The sequence below is a fragment of the Rhinoraja longicauda genome, chromosome 3 (assembly GCF_053455715.1).
Source record: "Rhinoraja longicauda isolate Sanriku21f chromosome 3, sRhiLon1.1, whole genome shotgun sequence".
In the NCBI taxonomy this organism is placed as follows: domain Eukaryota; kingdom Metazoa; phylum Chordata; class Chondrichthyes; order Rajiformes; family Arhynchobatidae; genus Rhinoraja; species Rhinoraja longicauda.
In genome coordinates this window covers 3,073,731-3,099,756 of record NC_135955.1, presented here as the reverse complement: position 1 = coordinate 3,099,756, position 26,026 = coordinate 3,073,731, and the positions used below count along the sequence as shown (strand labels likewise).

General features: G+C 52.3%; 1 protein-coding gene across 2 annotated transcripts in view; it reads right to left on the bottom strand.

Annotated features, from left to right (window-relative positions):
• Positions 1-277: 277 nt before the first annotated feature.
• Positions 278-26,026, bottom strand: part of LOC144592297 (disabled homolog 2-like) — a 53,264-nt gene continuing 27,515 nt past the window's right edge. The window contains exons 9-13 of one of the 2 annotated variants that reach the window (XM_078396820.1): positions 18,993-19,541; positions 17,241-17,346; positions 13,420-13,995; positions 6,058-6,143; positions 280-529 (exon numbers count right to left, since the gene is read on the bottom strand). In XM_078396820.1, coding sequence (XP_078252946.1) covers positions 464-529; positions 6,058-6,143; positions 13,420-13,995; positions 17,241-17,346; positions 18,993-19,541 — 1,383 coding nt within the window. In that variant the 3' untranslated portion in view covers positions 280-463. Of the gene's footprint in view, positions 530-6,057; positions 6,144-13,419; positions 13,996-17,240; positions 17,347-18,992; positions 19,542-26,026 lie in introns of both variants that reach the window. The other variant, XM_078396821.1, reaches the window with a different exon arrangement.

The window sequence follows — 26,026 nt, the reverse complement described above, 5'->3', positions numbered from 1 at the left end:
TTGGTAAATGTAAAAATTGTCCCTTGTGGGTAGAGTATGGTTTAGTTTAGTTTAGCTTAGTTTAGAGATACAGCGCGGAAACGGGCCCTTTCGGCCCACCGGGTCCACACCGCCCAGCGATCCCCGCACACTAACACTATCCTACACCCACTAGGGACAATTTTTTACATTTACCAAGCCAATTAACCTACAAACGTTTGCAGTGTGGGAGGAAATCAAGGGTCTCGGAGAAAGCCCATGCAGATCACGGGGAGAACGCACAAACTCCGCACAGACAAACACCGGTAGCCAGGATGGAACCCGGGTCTGTAAGGCAGCAACTCTGCCGCTGTGCCACCGTGTGCCCTATCCTCCTGCCTTCTCCCCATAAACCCTGACACCCTGACTAATCAACAACCTCTCAACCTCCACTTTAAAAATGCCCCGTGACTGAAGTTGCAGAAGATCGTAAACTTACCGGGAGTTAAACAAATGGGTTTCCAAAGTGATCTCCAAATGGATCAGAAGATTGCTGTGGGATTGGAGCTGCCTAAACAAAATATAAAGTTACTTTAGACAGGTTGTAAACATTGAGAGGATTGAAAGATTGTGAATGATCAGCCATCATCACATTGAATGGCGGTGCTGGCTCGAAGGGCAGAATGGCCTACTCCTGCACCTATTGTCTATTGGTGGTTTTAATCGAAGGGAGACACAAATTGCTGGAGTAACTCAACGGGTCAGGCAGCGTCTCTGGTGAGAAGGAATGGGTGACGTTTCGGGTCTGAAGAAGGGTCTCGACCCAAAACATCACCCATTCCTGTTCTCCCGAGATGCTGCCTGACCCGCTGAGTTACTCCAGCACTCTGTGAAACGTCACCTATCCATGTTCTCCACAGATGCTGCCTGACCCGCTGAGTTACTCCAGCACTCTGTGAAACGTCACCTATCCATGTTCTCCAGAGATGCTGCCTGACCCGCTGAGTTACTCCAGCATTTTGTGTCTACCTTAGGTTTTAAACATCAATGGCTTAGCTTTACCGACTCAAAGACAGACACTGCGCTGCTCACAAGATGTGATCTCCCTCTCTCTCGTACTAGTCCATCACCGGTACTGACCTCCCCACCATCGAAGGGACCTACAGGAGGCGCTGCCTCAAAAAGGCAGCCAACATCATCAGAGACCCCCGCCCACCCTGGCCACGCTCTCATATCGCTGTTACCATCGGGAAGAAGGCACAGGAGCTTGAAAGCTAACGTCCAGGTTCAGCAGCAGATTCTTCCCTACAGCTATCAGGACATTAAACATAAGATAGACACAAAAAGCTGGAGTAAATCAGTGGGATAGACAGTATCTCTGGAGAAAAGAAATGGCCGACGTTTTGGGTTGAGACCCTTCTTCAGACCCGAAGTCAGTCTCAACCCAAAACGTCACCCTTTCATTTCCTCCAGACCCTCTGAGTTACTCCAGCATTTTGTGTCTATCTTCGATTTAAACCAGCATCTGCAGTTCCTTCCAACACAAGCTATTATTAAACACTACAACCTCCAAATAGGCTCCAAAATACATAGACTTGGGGGCATTATTTTTGGCTTTGTAGTATTGAAGGCATAGAGTCACAGAGTGATACAGTGCGGAAACAGGCCCTTCTGCCCAACTCGCCCACATCGGCCAACAATGTCCCAGCTGCCCTAGCCCCACTTGCCCGCACTTGGTCCATATCCCTCCAAACCTGTCCTATCCATGTACCTCTCTAACTGTTTCTTAAACAATCGGATAGTCCCGGCCTCAACTATCTCCTCTGGCAGCTTGTTCCATACACCCACCACCCTTTGTGTGAAAAAAGTTACCCCTCGGATTCCTATTAAATCTTTTCCCCTTCACCTTGAACCTATGTCCTCTGGTCGGTGTTGGGATGGTTTTCGTTTCTGTTTTTGTTTCTGTTTTTGGCTGTGTATGTGTGGGGTGGGGGTGGGGTGGGTTGGGGGGGGGGGCGGGGTGGGGTGGGGGGGTGGGGTGGGGTGGGGGAAACCTTTCTTTTATTGGGTCTCTTCCCCGGGGCGCAGCTCGGCCGCGGGGCCTTCCATCGCCTGCGGGGCCTTCCAGCTCGGCCGCTGGACTTAACATCGCCGGCGCGGCTCGGCTGCGGGACCTAACATCGCCGGCGCGGCTTGGCCGCGGGACGTTTCAGTGCCCGGTGCGGCTCGGCTGCGGGACTTAACATCGCCGGCGCGGCTCGGCCGCGGGACGTTTCAGTGCCCGGTGCGGCTCGGCCGCTGGACTTAACATCGCCGGCGCGGCTTGGCCGCGGGACGTTTCAGTGCCCGGTGCGGCTCGGCCGCTGGACTTAACATCGCCGGCGCGGCTCGGCCGCGGGACGTTTCAGTGCCCGGTGCGGCTCGGCCGCGAGGCCTTCCATCCCCTTGCGGGGACTGTGCGTGTCGGTTGCCTCGGTAGGGGTTGAGCTGCCTGTCCATGGGCGCGGGGGGGAAGAGAGTGGAAGTTTTGTTGCCTTCCATCACAGTGAGGGGGTGTTTGGAGTCACTGTGATGGATGTTGGTGTTGGGGTCGTGTGTCCTGTGTTCTTTTATTTTTTGCTGTGTCTTGTGACTGCTGAAATTTCGTTCGGTATTTATACCGAATGACAATAAAGTTCTGTTATGTTATTATGTTATGTTATGGTCCTCGATTCCCCTACTCTGGGAAAGAGACTCTGTGCATCTACCCGATCTATTTCTCTCATGATTTTGTACACCTCTATAAGATCTCCCCTCATCCTCCTGTGCTCCATGGAATAGAGACCCAGCCTGCTCAACCTCTCCCTGTAGCTCACACCCTCTAGTCCTGGCAACATCCTCGTAAATCTTTTCTGGACCCCTTTCAAGCTTAAAAATATCTTTCCTATAACGTGGTGCCCAGAACTGAACACAATAGTCTAAATGTGGGCTCACCAAAGTCTTATACAACTGCAACATGACCTCCCAACTTCTACACTCAATACTCTGACTGATGAAGGCCAATGTGCCAAAAGCTTTTTTGACCACCTAATCTACAGGCAAATCAACCTTCAAGGAACCATGCACCTGCACTCCTAGATCTCTCTGCTCTACAACACTCCCCAGAGGCCTACCATTCACTGTGTAGGTCCTGCCCTTGTTCGACGTCCCAAAATGCAACACCTCACACTTCCCTGTATTAAATTCCATCAACCATTCCTCCCCCCGCCTGGCCAATCGACCCAGGTCCTGCTGCAATTGTTCACAACCATCTTCACTATCTGCAAAACTTTTGTATCATCAGCAAACTTGCTAATCTTGCCCTGTACGTTCTCATCCAAATCGTTGATGCAGATGACAAACAGTAACGGGCCCAGCACCGAACCCTGAGGCACGCCACTAGTCACAGGCCTCCAGTCCGAGAAGCAACCTTCCACCATCACCCTCTGCTTCCTTCCATGGAGCCAATTTGCTATCCCTTCAGCCATCTCTCCCTGGATCCCATGCGATCTAACCTTCCAGAGCAGCCTGCCATGCGGAACCTTGTCGAATGCCTTATTGTTTATTTGTCTGATAGATATAGAATGTTTTTTTGTTGTTTATTATGGGTTTTACAGAGTACTATGCTTACATGTGTGTTGTTCTGCTGCAAGAAAGTGTCATCGTTCTGTTCCGGGATACATGACAACAATACGAAGATAGACACAGAATGCCGGAGCAACTCAGCGGTGTGGACAGGCAGCATCTCTGGAGGGAAGGAATGGGTGACGTTTCGGGTCGAGACCCTTCTTCAGACTGAGAGTCAGGGGAGTGGACGGTACATAGATAAGGAAGTGCATAGTTAAAGGAGTGTAAGGTGCGAAAACAGGAGAAATGGAATGAAGTTGAAGGAAAATGTAGAATAGATCATTGTTGGAAGATGGGCACAGAAAGCTGGAGTAACTCAGCGGTGTGGACAGGCAGCATCTCTGGAGAGAAGGAATGGGTGACGTTTCGGGTCGAGACCCTTCTTCAGACTGAGAGTCAGGGGAGAGGAAAACGAAATATATAGAGATGGCGACGAAGAAGATGCAGACAAATTAATAAAAGATATGCAAAATTTGCCACAGTTTCAACAAACATTGAAGAGTTTACTGGCATTATTTGTGTACCATGTGAAGGTTCAGTGGGGGTGGGGGGATGGTGGTGGGGGGGATGGTGGGGGGGGGGATGGGGAGGGGGGGGGGATGGTGGGGGGGGGGATGGTGGGGGGGGGGATGGTGGGGGGGGGGGGCTGGGAAAATGGACAGACAGGATCAGCACGATCATTATCTCTCCACATCCCCGTCTATATCTCTCGTTTTCCTCATCCGTAACCAGTCTGAAGAAGGGTCTCGACCCGAGACGTCACCCATTCCTTCTCTCCAGAGATGCTGCCCGTCCCGCTGAGTTACTCCATCTTTCTGTGTCTATCTTCGGTCTAAACCAGCATCTGCAGGTCCTACTTATACATAGGTCATTGTAGGGAGAATTGTGTCTGCTTCATTATTACACATCTGAGACACAGATGTGACAGGTAACACCAAAGCAAACGGAATTAAATGTCGTCGGAGACAGTGAGACTGGTGGGAGAACTGGGAATGGGGAGGGGATGGAGAGAGAGGGAAAGCAAGGGCTACGTTAAATTAATATCCGTACCGCTGGGTATGAATCTCGAAGATGCTGCCTGTCCCGCTGAGCCACACCAGCACCCTGTGTCCAGCCTCAGTGCAAACCAGCATCTGCAGTTCCCTCGTACACTAATGAACAGTAGCTCTGCCAAGTGCAGTGGGCTTCTGGACATCTGGGCTTGGAGTTGCACAATGCAAGCACAAGCAACTGCAGATGCTGGAATTGGGCATGGAAGGAAACATAGAAACATAGGAAAATAGGTGCAGGAGGAGGCCATTCAGCCCTTCGAGCCAGCACCGCCATTCAATATGGTCATGGCTGATCATCCAAAATCAGAACCCATTCCTGCTATTTCCCAATATCCCTTGCTTCCTTTAGACAATAGACAATAGACAATAGGTGCAGGAGGAGGCCATTCAGCCCTTCTAGCCAGCACCGCCATTCAATGTGATCATGGCTGATCATTCTCAATCAGTACCCCGTTCCTGCCTTCTCCCCATACCCCTTGACTCCGCTATCCTTAAGAGCTCTATCTAGCTCTCTCTTGAATGCATTCAGAGAATTGGCCTCCACTGCCTTCTGAGGCAGAGAATTCCACAGATTTACAACTCTCTGACTGAAAAAGTTTTTCCTCATCTCCGTAATAGACAACAGACAATAGGACCCCAAATGTAACTCTCTCTTGGAAACATCCAGTGAATTGGCCTCCGCTGCCTTCTGTGGCAGAGAATTCCACAGATTCGCAACTCTCTGGGTGAAAAAGTATTTCCTCATCTCAGTCCTAAATGGCCTACTCCTTATTCTTAAACTGTGACCCCTAGTTCTGGACTCCCCCAACATCAAGAACATTTTTTCCTAGCCTGTCCAATCCTTTAAGAATTTCATATGCTTCTATAAGATCCCCTCTCATCCTTCTACGTTCCAGTGAACACAAGAATGGGATTCTGCCTTGGGTCTGGAGAAGGGCAGCACTCTGTCGCTGAGTGAAACAATGCTTCTGGAGGAACTCAGCAGGTCAGGCAGCATCTGCGGAGGGAATGGCAAGATGGCGTCTTTGGGTCACGACGCTTCAGAATTGCTCACTGCTGGGTAAGGTGTCACCTCCGTTCAAACCAGCTCCCTGGACCAATGTCTCTGGAACTGGTGCGCTACAATGCTGAGAACTATATTCTGCACTCTGTATCTTCCCCTTTGCTGTACCTATTGTACTTGAGTTTGATGTGGTTGTATTTATGTGTGGCGTTTTCTGATCTGAAGGGACAGCATGCAAAACAAAGCTTTCCGCTGTACCTCAGCGCACGTGACAATAATAAACCCGAACCTTCAAGGCACCTGAAGCGACTGAGGGCCAGGTACCAATATTAACCTCGTCCCCACCACCCCAGACAGGTGCCCAAGCTCAGCGTTGGATCATTGAAGGCTGGTACTCACTGTGGGAGGGGCAGCAAACGGGTCTCCACTCAAGTCCAAGGGATTCTGCACGGGAGCACTCTGGCTAGCAGAGGTTGCTGGCACTTCTGCAGAAGCAACGAGATCAGACGTCAGGATCGAACCAAACCGCGTTGCATACGTGTGTTTGCAAGTGTGCGCATGCACGCATGCATTCACACACCCAAGGTCCTAGAGAAACAGGCCCTTCGGCCCACCCGCTCTGCCCTGACCATCACCCGCACGCTTACACTCATCCCATTTTCTATCCTCCCACGTTCCCATCAATGTGGGCGGCAGCGGTAGAGTTGCTGCCTTACAGCGCCAGAGAACCGGGTTCGATCCTGATTATGGGCACTCATTTGCACGTTCTCCCCGTGACCTGCGTGGGGTTTCTCCGAGATGTTCGGCTCCCCCCCACACTCCAAAGACGTACGAATTTGTAGGTTAATTGGCTTGGTATAAATGTGAAATTGTCCCTAGTGTGTGTCGGGTAGTGTTACTGTGCGGGGATCGCTGGTCGGCACGGACTAGGTGGGCTGAAGGGCCTGTTTCCGCGCTGTATCTCTAAACTAAACTCCTCCCAGTTCCTACCCCTCGCCCACACACTGGGGGCAATTCACACCAACAAGGAACTTGGTGAACATGACAATAACTTAGTCTGTATCTGATTTACGAACACCAATTGTCCGATAAACCCGCACGTCTTTGGGACGTGGGAGGAAACCGGAGCATCTGGAGGAAACAGGGAGAACAAGCAAACTCCACACAGGCAGCACCCGAGTTCACAAGTGAGAGGAGCAGAATGAGGCCATTCGGCCCATCAAGTCTACTCCAGCATGGCTGATCTATCTCTCCCTCTCAACCCCATTCTCCTGCCTTCTCCCCGTAACCCCTGACAGCCCCACCCATCAAGAATGCATTCAAGAGAGAGCTAGATAGAGCTCTTAAGGATAGCGGAGTCAGGGGGGTAATGGGGAGAAGGCAGGAACGGGGTACTGATTGAGAATGATCAGCCATGATCACATTGAATGGCGGTGCTGGCTCGAAGGGCCGAATGGCCTCCTCCTGCACCAATTGTCTATTGTCTAATCTATCTTTTCTGCCTGAAATATATCCACTGACTTGGCCTCCACAGCCTTCTGCGGCAAAGAATTCCACAGGTCTTCCACATTTTGTGTCTATCTTCGGTGTAAACCAGCATCTGCAGTTCCTTCGTACACATAGACCAAGCATTTGTTATTTCTGCTCAAACACTTCCACAGGTGAGATAGAGCTCTAGGGGCTAGTGGAATCAAGGGATATGGGGAGAAGGCAGGCACGGGTTACTGATTGTGGACGATCAGCCATGATCACAACGAATGGCGGTGCTGGCTCGAAGGGCCGAATGACCTCCTCCTGCACCTATTTTCTGTTTTTTTCTATGTCTCCGTGTTTCAAGCCCACACCATCTCTCGGGCAGCTTCTAGACAGGTTATATACCCTCAGGTCTCTATGACGGACTGCTCACGCTTGCCCTCTGCTGGTGCCTCCACCCAACATCACCACCATTGTCTCCCCCCCTCTTCCGACCCCTCAAATTCACCCCCCACCCCCCCCCCCCATAGATTTAACCACATGGAGTATTGAAGGTAGACACAAAAAGCTGGAGTAACTCAGCGGGTCAGGCAGCATCTCTGGCGAGAAGGAATGGGTGACGAGACCCTTCTTCAGACTGAGTGTCGGGGGAGAGGGAGACACAGAGATAGGAAAAGGTACAGAACATATCAGAGCCAGCATCGATGAACCTGGTGGAGCCGACAATGGTCCATTGCTAGCTGTGGAAGAGGTGATATGAACGGGTACGAACAGTGACACTAGCAGGATGACCAGGGTGGGGGAGGAACGGAGAGAGAGGGAGAGCAAGGGTTACTTGAAGTTGGAGAAGTCAATGTTCATACCGCTGGGGTGTGCTACCGCTACCCAAGCGAAATATGAGGCGCTGTTCCTCCAATTTGTGCCGGGCCTCACTCTGACAGTGGAGGAGGCCCAGGACAGAAAGGTCAGACTGGGAGTGGGAGGGGTAGTTAAAGTGTTTAGCAACCGGGAGATCAGGTAGGTTGAAAGACGGACTGAGCGGAGGTGTTCAGCGGGACGATCGCCGAGCCTGCGCTTGGTCTCGCCGATATACGGGAGTCGACACCTGGAACAGCGGACACAGCAGATGAGGTTGGAGGAGGTGCAGGTGAACCTCTGCCTCACCTGGAGAGACTGTCGGGGTACCTGGACGGAATCGAGGGGGGGAGGTAAAGGGACAGGTGTTGCATCTCCTGCGGCTGCAGGGGAAGGTACCTGGGGAGGGGGTGGATTTGGGTGGGAAGGGACGAGTGGACCAGGGAGAGGCGGAGGGAACGGTCCCTGCAGAAAGGGGAAAAGGGGTGGAGATGGGAAGATGTGGCCAGTAGTGGGATCCCGTTGGAGGTGGTGAAAATGTCCGAGGATCATGTGTTGTGTGCGAAGGCTGATGGGGTGGAAGGTGAGGACTAGGGGGACTCTGTCCCTGTTGTGACTAGGGGGGGGGGGGAGGGAGCAAGGGCGGAGCTGCGGGATATCGATGAGACACGAGTGAGGGCCTCGTCTATGATGGGAGAGGGGAACCCCCGTTCCCTTAAGAATGAGGACATCTCGGATGTCCTGGTATGGAACACCTCATCTTGGGCGCAGATGCGGCATAGACGGAGGAATTAGGAGTAGGGGACAGAGTCTTTGCAGGAAGCAGGGTGGGAAGGAGTGTGGTCGGGATAGTTGTGGAAGTCAGGAGACTTGCAATAGATGCCAGTCGACAGTCTGTCTCCCGTGATGGAGACTGTTAGATCGAGGGAGGGGAGGGAGGTGTTGGAAATTGGTGGTGAAGTTGATGAAGTCCATGAGTTCTGCATGGGTGCAGGAGGTAGCACCGATGCAGTCATCAATGCAGCGGAGGTAGAGTTCGGGGATGGAGCCAGTGTATGCCTGGAACAGGGATTGTCCGACGTGCCCTACAAAGAGGCAGGCATGGCTGGGGCCCATGCGGGTGCCCACAGGCCATGCCTTGGATTTGGAGGAAGTGGGAGGAGTCGAAGGAGAGGTTGGCAAAGAGTAAGGACCAGATCTGCTAGGCGGAGGAGAGTGTTGGTCGAGGGCTGTTGGTTGGTTCTGCAGTTGAGGAAGACCAATGTGCTGTAAGGCCTTCCCGGTGGGGGGATGGAGGTGCAGAGTGACTGAACATCCATAGTAAAGAGGAGGGAACGGGGGCCCGGAAAACGGAAGTCACTAAAGAGACGTATAGAGGTTGGGAGGCCATGTTGCAGTTACACAAGACGCTGGGCATTCAGCTTGGGGGCCATGTTATGGTGTAGGAAAGGTTGACAACCGGAAAGGATAAGGAGATTTACTAGTATAAGAAGATAACTGCAGATGCTGGTACAAATCGAAGGTATTTATTCACAAAATGCTGGAGTAACTCAGCAGGTCAGGCAGCATCTCAGGCAGACCAAGGGTCTCGACCCGAAACGTCACCCATTCTTTCTCTCCCGAGATGCTGCCTGACCTGCTGAGTTACTCCAGCACTTTGTGAATAAATGCCGGAGATTTACTAGGTTGAGCTGCAGTGATAAGTTTAGCGGGCTAGGACTCTATTCGTTGGAGCGCAGGAGGGTGGAGAGGTGATTTTATAGAGGTGTACATGATCATGAGACCAATAGATTAGGTAGATGCACAGAGTCTCTTGCCCAGAGTAGGGGAAATCAACAACATAGGTTTAAGGTGAAGGGGGAACCTGAGGGGTAACTTTTTCCACACAGAGGGTGGTGGGTGTATGGAACAAGCTGCCAGAGGAGGTAGTTGAGGCTGGGACTATCACAATGTTCAAGGGACATTTAGACAGGTACATGGACAGGATATGTTCAGAGGGATATGGGCCAAATGCAGGTAGATGTGGTATGTTGGTCTGTGTGGGCCATTTATTGGCCGAAGTGTTCGATGCTACCCCACGTTCTTATCCACTCCCTACACACCAGGGGACAATTTGGAGTCCAATTAACCTACAAACCCACATGGGGGGAAAGCAATATGGCCACGGGGAGAACGTGCAAACTCCACACAGACAGCACCCGAGGTCAGAATTGAACCTGGGTCTCTGGCGCTGCAAGGAAGCAGCTCTACCCGCTGCACAACGCTGCCACCCAGGATACATTTGGACAATTTCGGGTAGGAAGGGTTTAGAGGGTAATGGGGCAAATGGAACGGGCCCAGAATGCCAACTTGGTCGGCATAGACAAAGTGGGCCGAAGGGCCTGTTCCCATGCCGTACAGCTCTATGATCCTGTCCCTAATTCTCCCCTCTCTCATCGGGCAAGAGGTACAGAAGTATGTGAACGCACACCTCCAGATTCAGGGACGGTTTCTTCCCGGCTGCTATCAGGCAACTGAACCATCCTACCACCAACTAGAGAGCGGTCCTGAACTACTATCTACCTCATTGGTGACCCTCGGACTATCTTTGATCGGACCTTGCTGGCTTTACCTTGCACGAAACGCTATTCCCTTATCACGTATCTGCGCACTGTGAATGGCTCGATTGTAATCATGTTGTCTTTCCGCTGACTGGTTAGCACGCTACAAAAGCTTTCCACTGTACCTCGGTACACGTGACAATCAACTGAACTGAAACCGAGTTGCCCTTCAGAGGATGGCGATGAACTGCTACATCTCAGAGCGGTGGGGAGGGAGCGTTAGGTCAAACAGTGCGGGATCTAGAACCATGACACAATATGCAGAATATTACAGACACAAGGAACTGCAGATGCTGGAATTTTGAGCAAAGTACAAAGTGCTGGAGGAACTCAGTGGGTCAGGCAGCGTCTGTGGGGAGAAATGGACTGGAGGATCCCGATTCGAAACTTTGCCTGTCCATTCCCTCCACAGAGGCTGCCTGACCCACTGAGTTCCTCCAGCACTTTGTACTTTGCTCAAAATTCTAGCATCTGCAGTTCCTGATGTCTGTAATATTCTGCAGGTGATGTTCAGATTTGTTCTGCTGTATTTTCATGTCCAGCTCCCTCTGGTGGCTCGATTGGGTAGTTTAGTTTAGAGATACAGCGCGGAAACAGGCCCTTCGGCCCACCGAGCCCGTGCCGACCAGCGATCCCCGCACATTAACACTATCCTACACACACACTGGGGACAATTGGCAGAAGCCGCCGGTAGCAAAAGCAGAATGAAACAACTCTTCAGGGCGGGCGGCACGGTGGCGCGGCAGTAGAGTTGCAGCCTCACAGCGTCAGAGACCCGGGTTCGATCCCGACCGCGGGTGCTGTCTGTGTGGAGTTTGCACGTTCTCCCCGTGACCTTGTGGGTTTTCTCCGGGTGCTCTGGTTTCCTCTCACACTCCAAGGACGTGCAGGCGTGCAGGTTAATTGGCTTGGTATAGATGTAAATTGTCCCTGGTGTGCAGGGTAGTGTTAGTGTGCAGGGATCAGCTGGTTGGTACGGTCTCAGTGGGCCGAAGGGCCTGTTTCCGCACTGTATCTCTGAACTAAACTACCCAATCGAGCCACCAAATGGAGCTGAACATGAGAATACAACAAATGTATTTAAGGTGTAGGGTAAACCTGATGTCAAGGTGTAGGATAGTGTTAATGTGCGGGGATCGCTGGTCGGGTCAGACTCGGTGGGCCGAAGGGCCTGTTTCCGCGCTGTATGTCCAAACTAAAACAGGTTTTTGATTAGTACAGATGTCAGAGGTTATGGGGAGAAGGCAGGAGTATTGGGTCGAGAGGGAGAGAAAGATCAGCCATGATTGAACGGCCGAGTTCACTAGATGGGTCGAATGGCCCAACTCTGCTCCAACTTGTTCTAACTGAATCGTGAAAGGCTTGGATAGAGTGGATGTGGGGAGGATGTTTCCACTAGTGGGAGAGTCTTGGAACAGAGGCCATAACATCAGAATTAAAGGACGTCCCTTTAGGAAGGCGATGAGAAGTAATTTCTTCTTCTCAGTCAGAGTGTGGTGAATCGGTGGGATTCATTGCCACAGATGGCTGTGGAGGCCCAGTCAATGGATATTTTTAAAGCTGAGATAGATTCTTGATTACATAGAAACATAGAAAATAGGTGCAGGAGGAGGCCATTTGGCCCTTCGAGCCAGCGCCACCATTCATTGTGATCATGGCTGGTCATCCACAATCAGTAACCCGTGCCTGCCTTCTCCCCATATCCCTTGATTCCACCAGCCCATAGAGCTCTATCTAACTCACTTTTAAATTCATCCACTGAATTGCCCTCCACTGCTTTCTGTGGCAGAGAATTCCACAAATTCACAACTCTCTGGGTGAAAAAGTTTCTTCTCACCTCAGTTTTAAATGGCCTCCCCTTTATTCTTAGACTGTGTGGCCCCTGGTTCTGGACTCCCCCAACATTGGGAGCATGTTTCCTGCATCCAGCTTGTCCAGTCCTTTTATAATTTTATATGTTTCTATAAGATCCCCTCTCATCCTTCTAAATTCCAGTGAATACAAGCCTAGTTGACTCATTCTTTCCTCATACGACAGTCCCGCCATCCCGGGGATTAACCTGGTGAACCTATGCTGCCCTGCCTCAATAGCAAGCATGTCCTTCCTCAGTTTCAAATGGTCTCCCCTTTGTTCTTACACTGTGGCCCCTGGTTCTGGACGGTAAGGGGGATTATGGGGCGAAGGCAGGAGAATGGGGGTGAGAGGGAGATAGATCAGCCATGATTGAATGGTGGAATAGAGTCGATGGGCCTGATTCTGCTCCTGTGAGTTATGATCATGCTATTGAGGGCGTGCAGCGTAGGTTCACTAGGTTAATTCCCGGAATGGCGGGACTATCATACGTTGAAAGACTGGAGCGACTAGGCTTGTATACACTGGAGTTTAGAAGGATGAGAGGAGATCTTATCGAAACGTATAAGATTATTAAGGGGTTGGACACGTTAAAGGCAGGAAACATGTTCCCAATGTTGGGGGAGTCCAGAACAAGGGGCCACAGTTTAAGAATAAGGGGTGGGCCATTTAGAACTGAGATGAGGAAAAACGTTTTCAGTCAGAGAGTTGTGAATCTGTGGAATTCTCTGCCTCAGAAGGCAGTGGAGGCCAATTCCCTGAATGCATTCAAGAGAGAGCTAGATAGAGCTCTTAAGGATAGCGGAGTCAGGGGGTATGGGGAGAAGGCAGGAACGGGGTACTGATTGTGGATGATCGGCCATGATCACAGTGAATGGCGGTGCTGGCTCGAAGGGCCGAATGGCCTCCTCCTGCATCTATTGTCTATTGTCTATTGTCTATTGACCTTGTTCGAACTGCGTCAGGGAGCCCAGACCGTTACCGTTGGTTGCAGCTGAAGGGATTTGGTTGATGTCAAAGTCGTCGTGGTCGGCGATGTCCTGGGCCACCCCCACTTTGGCGCCGAAGTATTGTGCGAAGGCCCCGGTGGTGCCGGGCAGGGCGGGCTGCTCGCCCCGGCGTGCCGGGATGGCCGGCGGCTTGGCTATCTGGAAGTCCTTGAACATCTCCTTCACGCTCTTCTTCTCCCTGTCCCCCAGCGGGTCCAGGGCGGTGAAGGCCCCGTTCTGGGGACTGGCCGAGGGGGCCGGCCGCGGCGGGGGCGGGGGAGGGGGGGAGGTTCCCGTGGGCGGCATCAGCGGCAGCGAGGGCCCGAAGGGGTTGGGGCCGAAGGGGCTGGGCTGGGTCCACACGGCGGGCGGCAGGGACAGCTGGCCCCAGCCAGTGGGTGGCGGGGCGGGCCCGAACGAGGGGGGCTGGCTCCACACCGCGCCCGCGTGCCCGCCAAACACTCCCGGCGGCACGAAGGGGGCGCCCCCACCGAGGATGGGCCTGGGGGGCAGAGGGCCGGCCTGGCCAAGTGGTTGTCCCCAGGTGGGCGCAGTGGGTCCGGGTAAGCCTGCGGAACAAGAGCACAAACTAAGTCAGACAGCACTGAAACAAGGCCCTTCAGCCCGACCCACCCATGCTGGCCAAGATGCCCCTTCTACACTGCTCAACACGGTGGCGCAGCGGTGGAGTTGCTGCCTCACAGCGCCGGAGACCCGGGTTCCATCCCGACTACGGGCACTGCCTGTACGGAGTTTGTACGTTCTCCCCGTGACCTGCGTGGGTTTTCTCCGGGATCTTCGGTTTCCTCCCACACTCCAAAGACGTGCAGGTTTTAGGTTAATTGGCTTGGTGTAAATGTAAATTGTCCCTAGTGGGTTTAGGACAGTGTTAATGTGCGGGGATCGCTGGTCGGCACGGACTCGGTGGGCCGAAGGGCCTGTTTCCGCGGTGTATCTCTAAACTAAACTAAAGTAAAAGACGCTCCATCTGCACTAGTCCCACCTGCCCGCATTCCTCTCAATCTTCCTTGTCCATGTCTAAGTGACGATTGATTGATTGAGATGCTTAGTCAGAGTTATATAAAGTGGACACAGGCCCTTCATCCCAACCCACCCATGCTGGGCCAAGATGCCTCTTCTACACTGCACAAGATGCTCCATCTACAGGTAGACATTGGCGAGACCAAGCGCAGGCTCGGCGATCGTTTTGCTGAACACCTCCGCTCAGTCCATCTTGATCTCCCGGTGGCTCAGCACTTCAACTCCCCCCTCCCACTCCCACACTGACCTTTCTGTCCTGGGTCTCCTCCATTGTCAGAGTGAGGCCCAGCGCAAATTGGAGGAACAGCACCTCATATTTTGCTTGGGAAGTTTACACCCCAGCGGTATGAATATTGACTTCTCTAATTTCAGATATCCCCTGCTTTCTCTTTCTCTCCATCCCCTCCCCCTTCCCAGTTCTCCCACCAGTCTCTGACTACATTCTATCTCTGTCCCGCCCCCTCCGTCCCGCCCCCTCCCCTGACATCACTCTGAAGATGGGTCTCGACCCGAAACGTCACCCATTCCTTCTCTCCCGAGATGCTGCCTGACCCGCTGAGTTATTACTCCAGCATTTTGTGTTTACCTTCACGTTAAACCAGCGTCTGCAGTTTTTTTCCTACACGAGTCTGCATTTGGCCAATATCCCGCTTAACCTGTCCTATCCATGTACCTGTCCAAATGTCTAAGTGTTGGCTGATTGAAATGATTAGTCAGAGTTGCACAGCATGGAAACAGGCCCTTCTACGCCCAACCCCTCCATGTGTGACGAAACCGGAGCACCCGGAGAAAATCCACGCAGTCATGGGAAGAACGTACAAACTCCGTACAGATAGCACCTGTGGTTGGGATTGAACCTGGGTCTCTGGCGCTGTAAGGCAGCAACTCTACCGCTGCCCCAGTGTGCTGCACTAATGCAGGAGTTCAGTTTAGTTTATTGTCACATGTACCGAGGTACAGTGTGCTATCCAGTCAGCGGAAAGACAATGCGTGATTACAATCGAGCCACTTACAGTGTACAGATACATGGTAAGGGACTGTGTAGGAAGGAACTCCAGATGCTGGTTTAAACAGAAGATAGACATTAAATGCTGGAGTAACTCTGGAGAAAAGGAATGGGTAATTATTCCGGCCGAGACCCTTCTTCAACCAGTCTGAAGGGTCTCGACCCGAAACGCCACCCATTCCTTCTCCCCAGAGATGCTGCCTGTCCCGCTGAGTTACTCCAGCATTGTGTGTCTATCGTGATAAGGGATTAATGTTTAGTGCAAGATAAAGCCAGTAAAGTCTGATCAAAGATAGTCCAAGGGTCACCAAGGAGGTAGATGGGAGGTCAGGACCGCTCTCTAGTTGGTGATGGGATGGTTCAGTTGCCTGATAACAGCCGGGAAGAAACTGCCCCTGAATCTGGAGGTGTGCGTTTTCACACTTCTGTACCTCTTGCCCGATGGGAGAGGGGAGAAGAGGGAGTGGCCGGGGTGAGACTGGCCCTTGATTGTGCTGCTGGCCTTGCCGAGGCAGCGTGAGGTGTAGATGGAGTCAATGGAAGGGAGGTTGGTTTGTGTGATGGTCTGGGCTGCGTCCACGATTTGCTGCAATTCCTTGCGGTCTTGGATGGAGCTGTCCCTAAACAGGTGCAATGGGGAGGTCTAACACTTGTCTGTACTTGGCAACGACCCGACCCGACCCGACCCGACCAGTGTTGTGCCAAGTTGGGAAGTTCTCCCAATGACCGGGCTTCCACCACTCGGGTCATGGAGCACACTCGCACCGACCGTCTGAACCAACCTGCCCCATTTGCCCACAGCTTAGCAGTGTGGGAACCCGGGATGGGATATAGGAGCAGAAATAGGCCATTCGGCCCATTGAGTCTACTACGCCATTCAACCCCATTCTTCTGCCTTCTCCCCATTACCCCCGACACCCGTATTAATAAAGCATCCATCATTCTCCGCTTTAAAAATATCCAATGATGGCCTCCACAGCCGTCTGTGGCAATGAATTCCACAGATGCAAGAAATTCCTCCTCATCTCCTTCCTAAAGGAACGTCCTTTAATTCTGGGGCTGTGACCTCTGGTCCTAGACTCTCCCACTAGTGGAAACATCCTCTCCGCATACTCTGTCCAGGCTTGTCACTATTCGGTTAGTTTCAATGAGGTCCTCCCCCTCTTCCTTCTAAACAGGCCCAGTGCCCACAATCACTCACCCATGTTAACCCATGGTCTTTCTTGGAAACCCCCTCAGAATGCCCCCTGGGGCTTGTTCTTGGGGTAGCTGAAAAACTGGCGTGTCTTGCAACCATGCCAAGTCTATCATTGTTACACCACAGTTCAGTAACAGCCCCTCATAACTATTGATTGCTCAACCACAAATGAGGGGGGGACATCATTGAAACTTGCCGAATAATGAAAGGCTTGGACAGAGTGGATGTGGAGAGGATGTTTCCACTAGTGGGAGAGTCTGGGACCAGAGGGCACAGCCCCAGAATTAAAGGGCGGTTCCTTCAGGAAGGAGATGAGGAGGGATTTCTTTGATCAGAATCTGTGGAATTCTTTGCCACAGAAGGCTGTGGAGGTCGAGTCAATTGGTATTTTTCAGGCAGAGACAGATAGATTCTTGATTAGTGCGGGTGTAAGGGGTTACGGGGAGAGGGCAGGCGAATGGGGTTAGGAGGGAGAGATAGATCAGCCGTGATTGGATGGCGGAGTAGACTCGATGGGCCGAATGGCCTAATTTTTGCTCCTCTCACCGATGACCTTATGAAGGTGTTACCTGGGCTGGCCAGTGTGGATGTGGAGGCCGGTACGTTGAACAGGTGCAAGGCTCCGAGACCAGACTGGGCCATGGAGTTGTTGGAGCCAATGGCGTCACTCACGGTCTGCAAGAGATGGCAAACATTAAAGCTTCTCCTCTCTTTCCCTTCCCCTCCCCCCCCCCCCCCCCCCAAACCCCACTCCAGTGGCTGGAAGGAGAACGCGGAGGGACGCAGGGAGAGCGAAGCAAACGTGGACCGCGGGGGCCTACACGGTGGCACGTCACAACGCCCCGCGTAGCACGCATTCCGCCCCCAGCCGCAGAAACTGCCCGCCACCCCACCGTGCGCGCTCAAGCCACACGTTAAATCGCAAGGGTTTGCGTTAGTCTGGGGTTAGTCCACGTGGCAAGCAGCCTCCGACCGTGCAGCGTCGCTCCTCCAACGGGAGCCATCCCACCTCCTCCTCCTCAACTCCGGGAAGTGAAGCAAGGCGGTGGCGGTGCGAGGCCTAAGCGTGCGCCCGCCCGCCCGCCCGCCCACGGCACTGAGCAACCGCCACGGGTTGGCCACTGGGCAAGCAACCAAGGACCCCTTCCAAGCAGGTTCCAAAACCCCAGGTCTTCCCCACAAATCAGAGACCTCAGGAAGCAATTGGGAATCTCAATGGAGACTCCAAACCTTCAGCAAGTTACAGCCCCTGCACTTCATCTCTTCGGGGTTGCCGAGAGGAGGGGAAGGTGGGAACGTGGAAGATTCCGGAGCTGAGAGGAGGAGGAGGCTAGAACGTGGAAGATCTAGGAGCTGAGAGGGGGGGAGGCTAGAATGTGGAAGCTCCAGGAGCTGAGAGGAGGGAAAGGTTAGAACGTGGAAGACCTAGGAGCTGAGAGGAGCTGGGGTCCTATTGTCTATTGTCTATTACGGAGATGAGGAAAAACGTTTGCAGTCAGAGAGTTGTAAATCTGTGGAATTCTCTGCCTCTGAAGGCAGTGGAGGCCAATTCTCTGAATGCATTCAAGAGAGAGCTAGATAGAGCTCTTAAGGATAGCGGAGTCAGGGGGTATGGGGAGAAGGCAGGAACGGGGTACTGATTGAGAATGATCAGCCATGATCACATTGAATGGTGGTGCTGGCTCGAAGGGCCGAATGGCCTCCTCCTGCACCTATTGTCTATTGTCTATTACGGAGGAGGGGAAGGTGGGAATGTGGAAGATCTCGGAGCTGAGGGGAGGGGAAGGTTAGAACGTGGAAGATCTAGGAGCTGAGAGGAGGGGGAGGTTAGAACGTGGAAGATCTCGGAGCTGAGGGGAGGGGAAGGTGGGAATGTGGAAGATCTAGGAGCTGAGAGGAGGGGAAGGTGGGAATGTGGATGATCTCGGAGCTGAGAGGAGGGGGAGGCTAGAACGTGGAAGATAGAACTGAGAGGAGGGGAAAGTTAGAACGTGGAAGATCTAGGAGCTGAGGGAGGGGAAGGTTAGAATGTGGAAGATCTCAGAGGGGAGGGGAAGGTTAGAACGTGGAAGATCTCGGAGCTGAGGGGAGGTGAAGGTTAGAACGTGGAAGATCTCGGAGCTGAGAGGAGGGGAAGGTTAGAACGTGGAAGATCTCGGAGCTGAGGGGAGGGGAAGGTTAGAACATGGAAGATCTCAGAGCTGAGGGGAGGGGAAGGTTAGAACGTGGAAGATCTCAGAGCTGAGCTTGAGAAGCAGTAGGTTAGGGTAGCGTGGAGCGTGGGTTATTCTGGGTTAGTAGTCCTTGCGAGGGTTTGTCACCTGAACCGTTCTCCTGCCCCGGCCTCCTTTGCTGCTCTGCGGAGGAGGGGAGAGTGTGATGGAGTCGAGCCCTTGGCCCAGGAGGGAGTCCAGCTGCTTGTTCGGAGGACCCAGAGGGTCTGGCCTGAGCCCATTGGAAACGGCTGACACAGTGGCCGCCACGTCAGCAAAGGGGTGGGCGGGCTTGCTGGCCGAGTCGCTCGGACCTTGGGCCAGCGGCAATCCGTTTAGCGGCCAGGCCGCCGAGTCAACAGCGGGGCCGGACAACTGGCCAAGGTCAAGGCTGTTGCTGGGGTCAATGAGGAAGGTGAGGCCCGCCGCCTCCTTCTGGCCGGGAGGCCTCACCGCGTCGACAGATGGAGGCGCCGATTGGTTGGGCTCAGAGAAAGGATCGTTCCCAAAAGGATTGGGGTCGGGCGTGGGGAAGAAACTGAGCGTGGAAGCGGCGGTCTCGTCTTGAGAGGGCTTGGCCGACGCACAGGTGTTCAAGGGGTCCAGCTCGGGAGAAGACAAGTCCAACAAGCAACCCGAAGAGCTGTCATTGCCTTCCTAATCATCGACGGAGAGAGAGAGAGAGAGAGAGAGCGAGAGAGAGAGAGAGAGAGAGAGAGAGAGAGAGAGAGAGAGAGAGAGAGAGAGAGAGAGAGAGAGAGAGAGAGAGAGAGAGAGGAGAGAGAGAGAGAGAGAGAGAGAGAGAGAGAGAGGGAGAGAGAGGGAGAGAGAGACAGAGACATTCAATCACAGGGTCAACAGCAGCTAGAGAGACTACACATGAAATAAAGGTTGGTCACAGAGCTAAAGAGCATGGAAACAGGCCCTTGGTTCCATCTCGCCCATGCCAACCAAGATGCTACACCAGTCCCACCTGCTCACTGTTAGTCCATAGACCCTCTGCGCCCTTCTCATCCAGAAGTGACAGGAGCAGAATTAGGCCATTCGGCCCATCAAGTCTACCCCACCATGGCTGATTTACCTCTCCCTCTCAACCCCATTCTCCTGTCTTCTCCCCGTTACCCCTGACACCCGCACTAATCAAGAATCTAAAAATACCCAAAGACTTGGCCTCCACAGCCTTCTGTGGCGGCGAATTCCACAGATTCACCACCCTCTGACGAAATAAATTCCTCCCCATCTCCGTCCTAAAATAATGTCCTTTAAGTTAATAATGAGACATTGGAGCAGAATTAGGCCATTTGACCCATTGAGTCTATTCTGCCATTCACTCATGGCTGATGTATCTCACTCTCTCTCTCAACCCCATTCTCCTGCCATCTCCCTGTAATCTTTGATGCCCTTACTAATCAAGAACCTATTAATCTCTGCCTTAAGAATACCCAATGACTTGGCCTCCACAGTCGTCTGTGGCAATGAGTTCCACAGATTCACCACCCTCTGGCTAAAGAAATTCCTTCCCATCTCCTTTCTAAAGGACCGTCCTTTTAATTCTGAGGCTGTGCCCTCTGGTCCTAGACTCTCCCACTAGTGGAAACATCCTCTCCGCATCCACTCCATCCAGGCCTTTTCACCATCCAGTGAGGACAAGTTCATAAGTTGTTATGGAGTGGAATTAAGCCATTCGGCCCATCGTAAGGAGAGGAGGGAAAAGGGGGTGGAGAGGAGACGAGGTGGGGAGAGGGGAGGTGACAGGGGTGGGGAGCGGATGGTTGGAGGGGCAAAGAGGGGGAGGGGAGGAAATGGGGAGGGAGGAGAGGCCTGGGGAGGAGGAAAGGGAAGGAGAGGAAAAGGGAAGGCGATGAGGAGGGGGAGAACTACATAAATTCCTTTTTATCTCCTTTCTAAAGATAAGGCCTTTTGTCCATGTACCTGTCCGAAAGTCTAGCAGCAACTTTTAATACAGCTTTCCCCACCCTCCTGCATGTGAATGTGGTTGTTATCTGTCACGCACCATCCCAAATGCCCACTCTTGGAATTCCATTGTTGTTGCTGTCGAGGAACTGCACCTCATATTTCGTTTGGGTAGTTTACACCCCAGCGGTATGAACATTGACTTCTCTAACTTCTCTCTCCATCCCCTCCCCCTTCCCAGTTCTCCCACCAGTCTTCCTCTCTCCGACTACATCCTATCTTTGTCCCGCCCCCCTCCCCTGACATTGGTCCGAAGAAGGGTCTCAACCCGAAACGTCGCCCATTCCTTGTCTCCAGAGATGCTGCCCGACCTGCTGAGTTACTCCAGCATTTTGTGTCTACCTTCGATTTAAACTAGCATCTGCAGTTCTTTCCTACACACCAAGGGCGGCACGGTGGTGCAGCGGTAGAGTTGCTGCCTTACAGCGAATGCAGCGCCGGAGACTCAGGTTCGATCCTGACTACGGGCGCCGTCTGTACGGAGTTTGTACGTTCTCCCCGTGACTATATTTTAGGACCGAGATGAGAAAACATTTCTTCACACAGAGAGTGGTGAGTCTGTGGAATTCTCTGCCACAGAAGGTAGTTGAGGCCAGTTCATTGGCTATATTTAAGAGGGAGTTAGATGTGGCCCTTGTGGCTAAAGGGATCAGGGGGTATGGAGAGAAGGCAGGTACAGGTTACTGAGCTGGATGATCAGTCATGATCATATTGAATGGCGGTGCAGGCTCGAAGGGCCGAATGGCCTACTCCTGCACCTATTTTCTATGTTTCTATGTTTCTATGTGACCTGCGTGGGTTTTCTCCGAGATCTTCGGTTTCCTCCCACACTCCAAAGATGTACAGGTTTGTAGGTTGATTGGCTGGGTAAATGTAAAAATTGTCCCTAGTGGGTGTAGGATAGTGTTAGTGTGCGGGGATCGCTGGGCGGCGTGGACCCGGTGGGCCGAAGGGCCTGTTTCTGCGCTGTATCTCTAAATGTTTTTTTTTTAAATCTACTCTAACTTCGCCAGTCCCCAGGCCCTGCCCGAAGTCCGAGAGTCACCAAAAAAATATCCGACTATCGTAAATTGGCATTAGAGGCCATGATGAAATTTGGTGAAACTAATGGAAACCAATGAACCTATTGAGGAGTGGGTTGGGGTGAAGGCAGTCACAGTTTGCTGATGTACTCCCGCTTTCAGTCTGTTCTGAGCAAAGATACTAGAGGAACAAGAGGAACAAAAGGAATTTATGTAGTCCTCCTCCTCCTCATTGCCTTCCCTTTTCCTCTCCTTCCCTTTCCTCCTCCCCAGGCCTCTTCTCCCTCCGTCGAAATCGCCTACACTGAAGTGCAGTATGCAAAGGAGCGGAACGTCCGCCATTTTAGTAAGCAAAACCCGCCTCTCGTAGTGTAATCAGTGTTTTGAAGGAACAGTATGTGTGATGATACCATTAAAATGCAGAATATATCTCATCTATCAATTCACAGATTTTTGTTATTTTTCTTTTTAAATGTTTCTGCAAGTTTCTGCCTACTAAAATGGCCGCCGTGACGTACTACGGTTTTTAGGGTCGAGTGGTCTATCTTGTTCCTCTAGTATCTTTGGTTCTGAGCCTCTTCAAACCTCATTCCTTTGATCACGGTTCGCCTGGGACTTAGCGTTCACGTTTCATCCTGATGGGAAATGGATTTTGCAATCCCTTACGAAGGAAAGGGGTAAAATACCCACAAAATGGAGACAAGATACCGAACTCAGCGGCATCTCCGGACGGCATAAATAGGTTACCTTTTGGGTCTCGACCCAAAACGTCACCCATTTCTTCTCTCCAGAGATGCTGCCCGTCCCGCTGAGTTACTCTAGCATTTTGTGCCGAGCCTTCACCAAAACCGGGTAAAAGCACTCTCCACTTCCTCGCCCTCGTCTTCCGTCCGGACACGCCCTGGCGGTCCGTGTTATCATATCATATATATATAGCCGGAAACAGGCCTTTTCGTCCCACCAAGTCCGTGCCGCCCAGCGATCCCCGTACATTAACACTATCTTACACCCACTAGGGACAATTTTTTACATTTACCCAGCCAATTAACCTACATACCTGTACGTCTTTGGAGTGTGGGAGGAAACCGAAGATCTCGGAGAAAACCCACGCAGGTCACGGGGAGAACGTACAAACTCCTTACAGTGCAGCACCCGTAGTCAGGATCGAACCTGAGTCTCCGGCGCTGCATTCGCTGTAAAGCAGCAACTCTACCACCTGACTGCGGGAGCGGTCCGCAGTGGAGGTCTCTCTACAAGGGAGTCCTCCCCCTTTACATCGGGGACCTGGGGTGGAGAGTGTTGCACAGAGCCGTGGCCTGCAACAGGTCCTTGAGCCGGTTCACGGTCTCGCCGGCCGCCTGTCACTTCTGCGGTGAGGAAGAGACCGTGTACCGTTTGTATTTACAGTGTGAGAGGTTGCAGCCCCCGTTCGAGTATCTGAAGGGGCTGCTCCTCAAGGTTTGGCTCCATTTTAGCCCCACGCTCCTGATATTTGGGCGCCCGTTACAGAGGGGGGAGGGTCGGGATGGGGGGGAGGAGGGGGTCTCCCTGTTTGTCTGCTCCTGGGCCTGGCCAAGATGGCCGTTCGCGGGTCCAGGCAGCGGGTAGTCGACGGCCACACAGGGGTCGGCTGCCCGCCCCTGTTCCGGGCCTACATCCGTGCCTGCGTGTCCCTGGAGAGGGAACACGCGGTGTCCACGGGGGGGGGGCGCTGGAGGCCTTCCGTGATCGCTGGTCGCCGCGGGAGGACGAGTGTATTATTGACAAAGCTGGCGGAATTTTAATTTGATAATTGTTTTGTTTGTAAACTGCCGATACGGGCAGCCTTTGATTTGATCGCGTTACTACTCTGTACGTTTGTTTTTTGTTTTGGAATAATGTATTTGTAAAAAAAAAGGCCTTCAGTGGTTTAGTGAGCGAATAATATTGCAGTTATTTCCTCGAACTGCATACCCCACATACGTAACGCAAGACAAGAAGCCAACCATTCCAGAGTGAAGGTCACTTCAGGTGAATCTTTAGGGCGGGCAACAGGTTAGCATTTGCCCACTTCAACTTGGCCAGGTCAGCAATTCAGGGCGGCCACGGTGGCGCAGCGGTAGAGTTGCCACCTTACAGCAAATGCAGCGCCGGAGACCCGGGTTCCATCCCAACTACGGGCGCTGTCTGCATGGACTCGCCCGACCCGAGTCGCGGGGCTTGGGTCGGCCCGCCGTGGACCTTTCACCGTCCGGCGCGGCCTGGAACGTGGCAACTTCAACAGCCTGACCGCGGGAGAAGACGGCAGGGGAAGAGAAAAGACATTGTGGCCTTCCATCACAGTGAGGAGGTGACTGGAGGAGACTCACTGTGATGGATGTTTCTTTTTGTTTTGTGTTGGGTCTATGATTGTGTGTGTTATTGCTTATTTTTATTGGTCTTATTGTTGGACTGTGGGTAATCTTTCATTTCACTGCACATGTATGTGTATGTGACAAATAAAATTGACTATTGACTATTGAGTTTGCACGTTCTCCCCGTGACCTGCGTGGGTTTTCTTTGTGAACTTCGGTTTCCTCCCAAACTCCAAAGACGTACAGGTATGTAGGTTAATTGTCTTGGTAAGTGTAAAAATTGTCCCCAGTGTGTGTTAATGTGCGGGGATCGCTGGTCGGCGCGGACCCGGTGGGCCGAAAGGGCCTGTTTCCGTGCTGTATCTCTAAACGGAACTTTTAAGAGAATGCTGCTAAAAAAACAATGGAATTGGAAAAATGCTCTAATCCTCCTGGAATGAGAACAGCTTCCAGCAAACACTCGTTGGAGGATTCATTCTGCAGACATCTCTGGCCACAGCCCAGAACCCATGGTGTCAATTCCCCCGCCGTGCCGGCAACTCCACTGTGGACCAAAATAATCCGCGGTGAACTCCACAACATTCCCAAGACAGGCACAAAATGCCGGAGTAACTCAGCGGGACAGGCGGCATCACCGGAGGGAAGGAACGGGCGACGTTTCGGGTCAGGACCCTTCTTCAGACTGAGAGTCAGGGGGAGAGGGAGACACAGAGACAATGGAAGGGGAAAGATGAGAAACCAAGAGATCGAAGGGGATGGAGATCAAGGAAAATGTAGAACAGATCAATAGAGAGAGATAATTGTTACCTAGGGGAAGGTGACAACGAAGCATACAAAGATAAAATGTACTCAAGGGGACAGTCAGACTGGTCGGAGAACCAGGTTGGGGAGGGAGGGAGAGGGAAGAAAAGCGTGGGGTACTTGAAGTTAGAGAAGTCAATGTTTCATAACGTTCCTGCTTGTCCTGGCAAACCTTAACTGAATGCTTTCCCCCTCAAATATCGGTTGCAACAGGATTTGATCAGCCAACACCGACCCACTCTAAATGCGTAGGAAGGAACTGCAGATGCTGGTTTATATCAGGCAGCTTCTCTGGAGAGATCTTATCGAAACATATAAGATTATTAAGAGTCTGAAGAAGGGTCTCGACCCGAAACGTCACCCATTCCTTCTCTCCCGAGATGCTGCCTGACCTGTTGAGTTACTCCAGCACTTTGTGAATAAATACCTTCGATTTGTACCAGCATCTGCAGTTATTTTCTTATACTTATAAAGATTATTAAGGGGCTGGACACGTTAGAGGCAGGAAACATGTTCCCAATGTTGGGGGAGTCCAGAACAAGGGGCCACATTTTAAGAATAAGGGGTAGCCCATTTAGAACTGAGATGAGGAAAAACTTTTTCAGTCAGAGAGCTGTGAATCTGTGGAATTCTCTACCTCAGAAGGCAGTGGAGGCCAATTCTCTGAATTCATTCAAGAGAGAGCTAGATAGAGCTCTTAAGGATAGCGGAGTCAGGGGGTATGGGGAGAAGGCAGGAACGGGGTACTGATTGAGAATGATCAGCCATGATCACATTGAATGGTGGTGCTGGCTCGAAGGGCCGAATGGCCTCCTCCTGCACCTATTGTCTATTGTCTATTATTGAGAAGGAATGGGTGAAGTTTCTGGTCAGGACCCTTCATCAGGAACTGGGGAGCGGGAGGTGAAGACTCCTTCACCTCTTTACCCCCAGCCCTTACTTTCAGTCGAAGAAAGGTTCCGATCCGAAACGTCACCTATCCATGTTCTCCACAGATGCTGCCCGACCCACT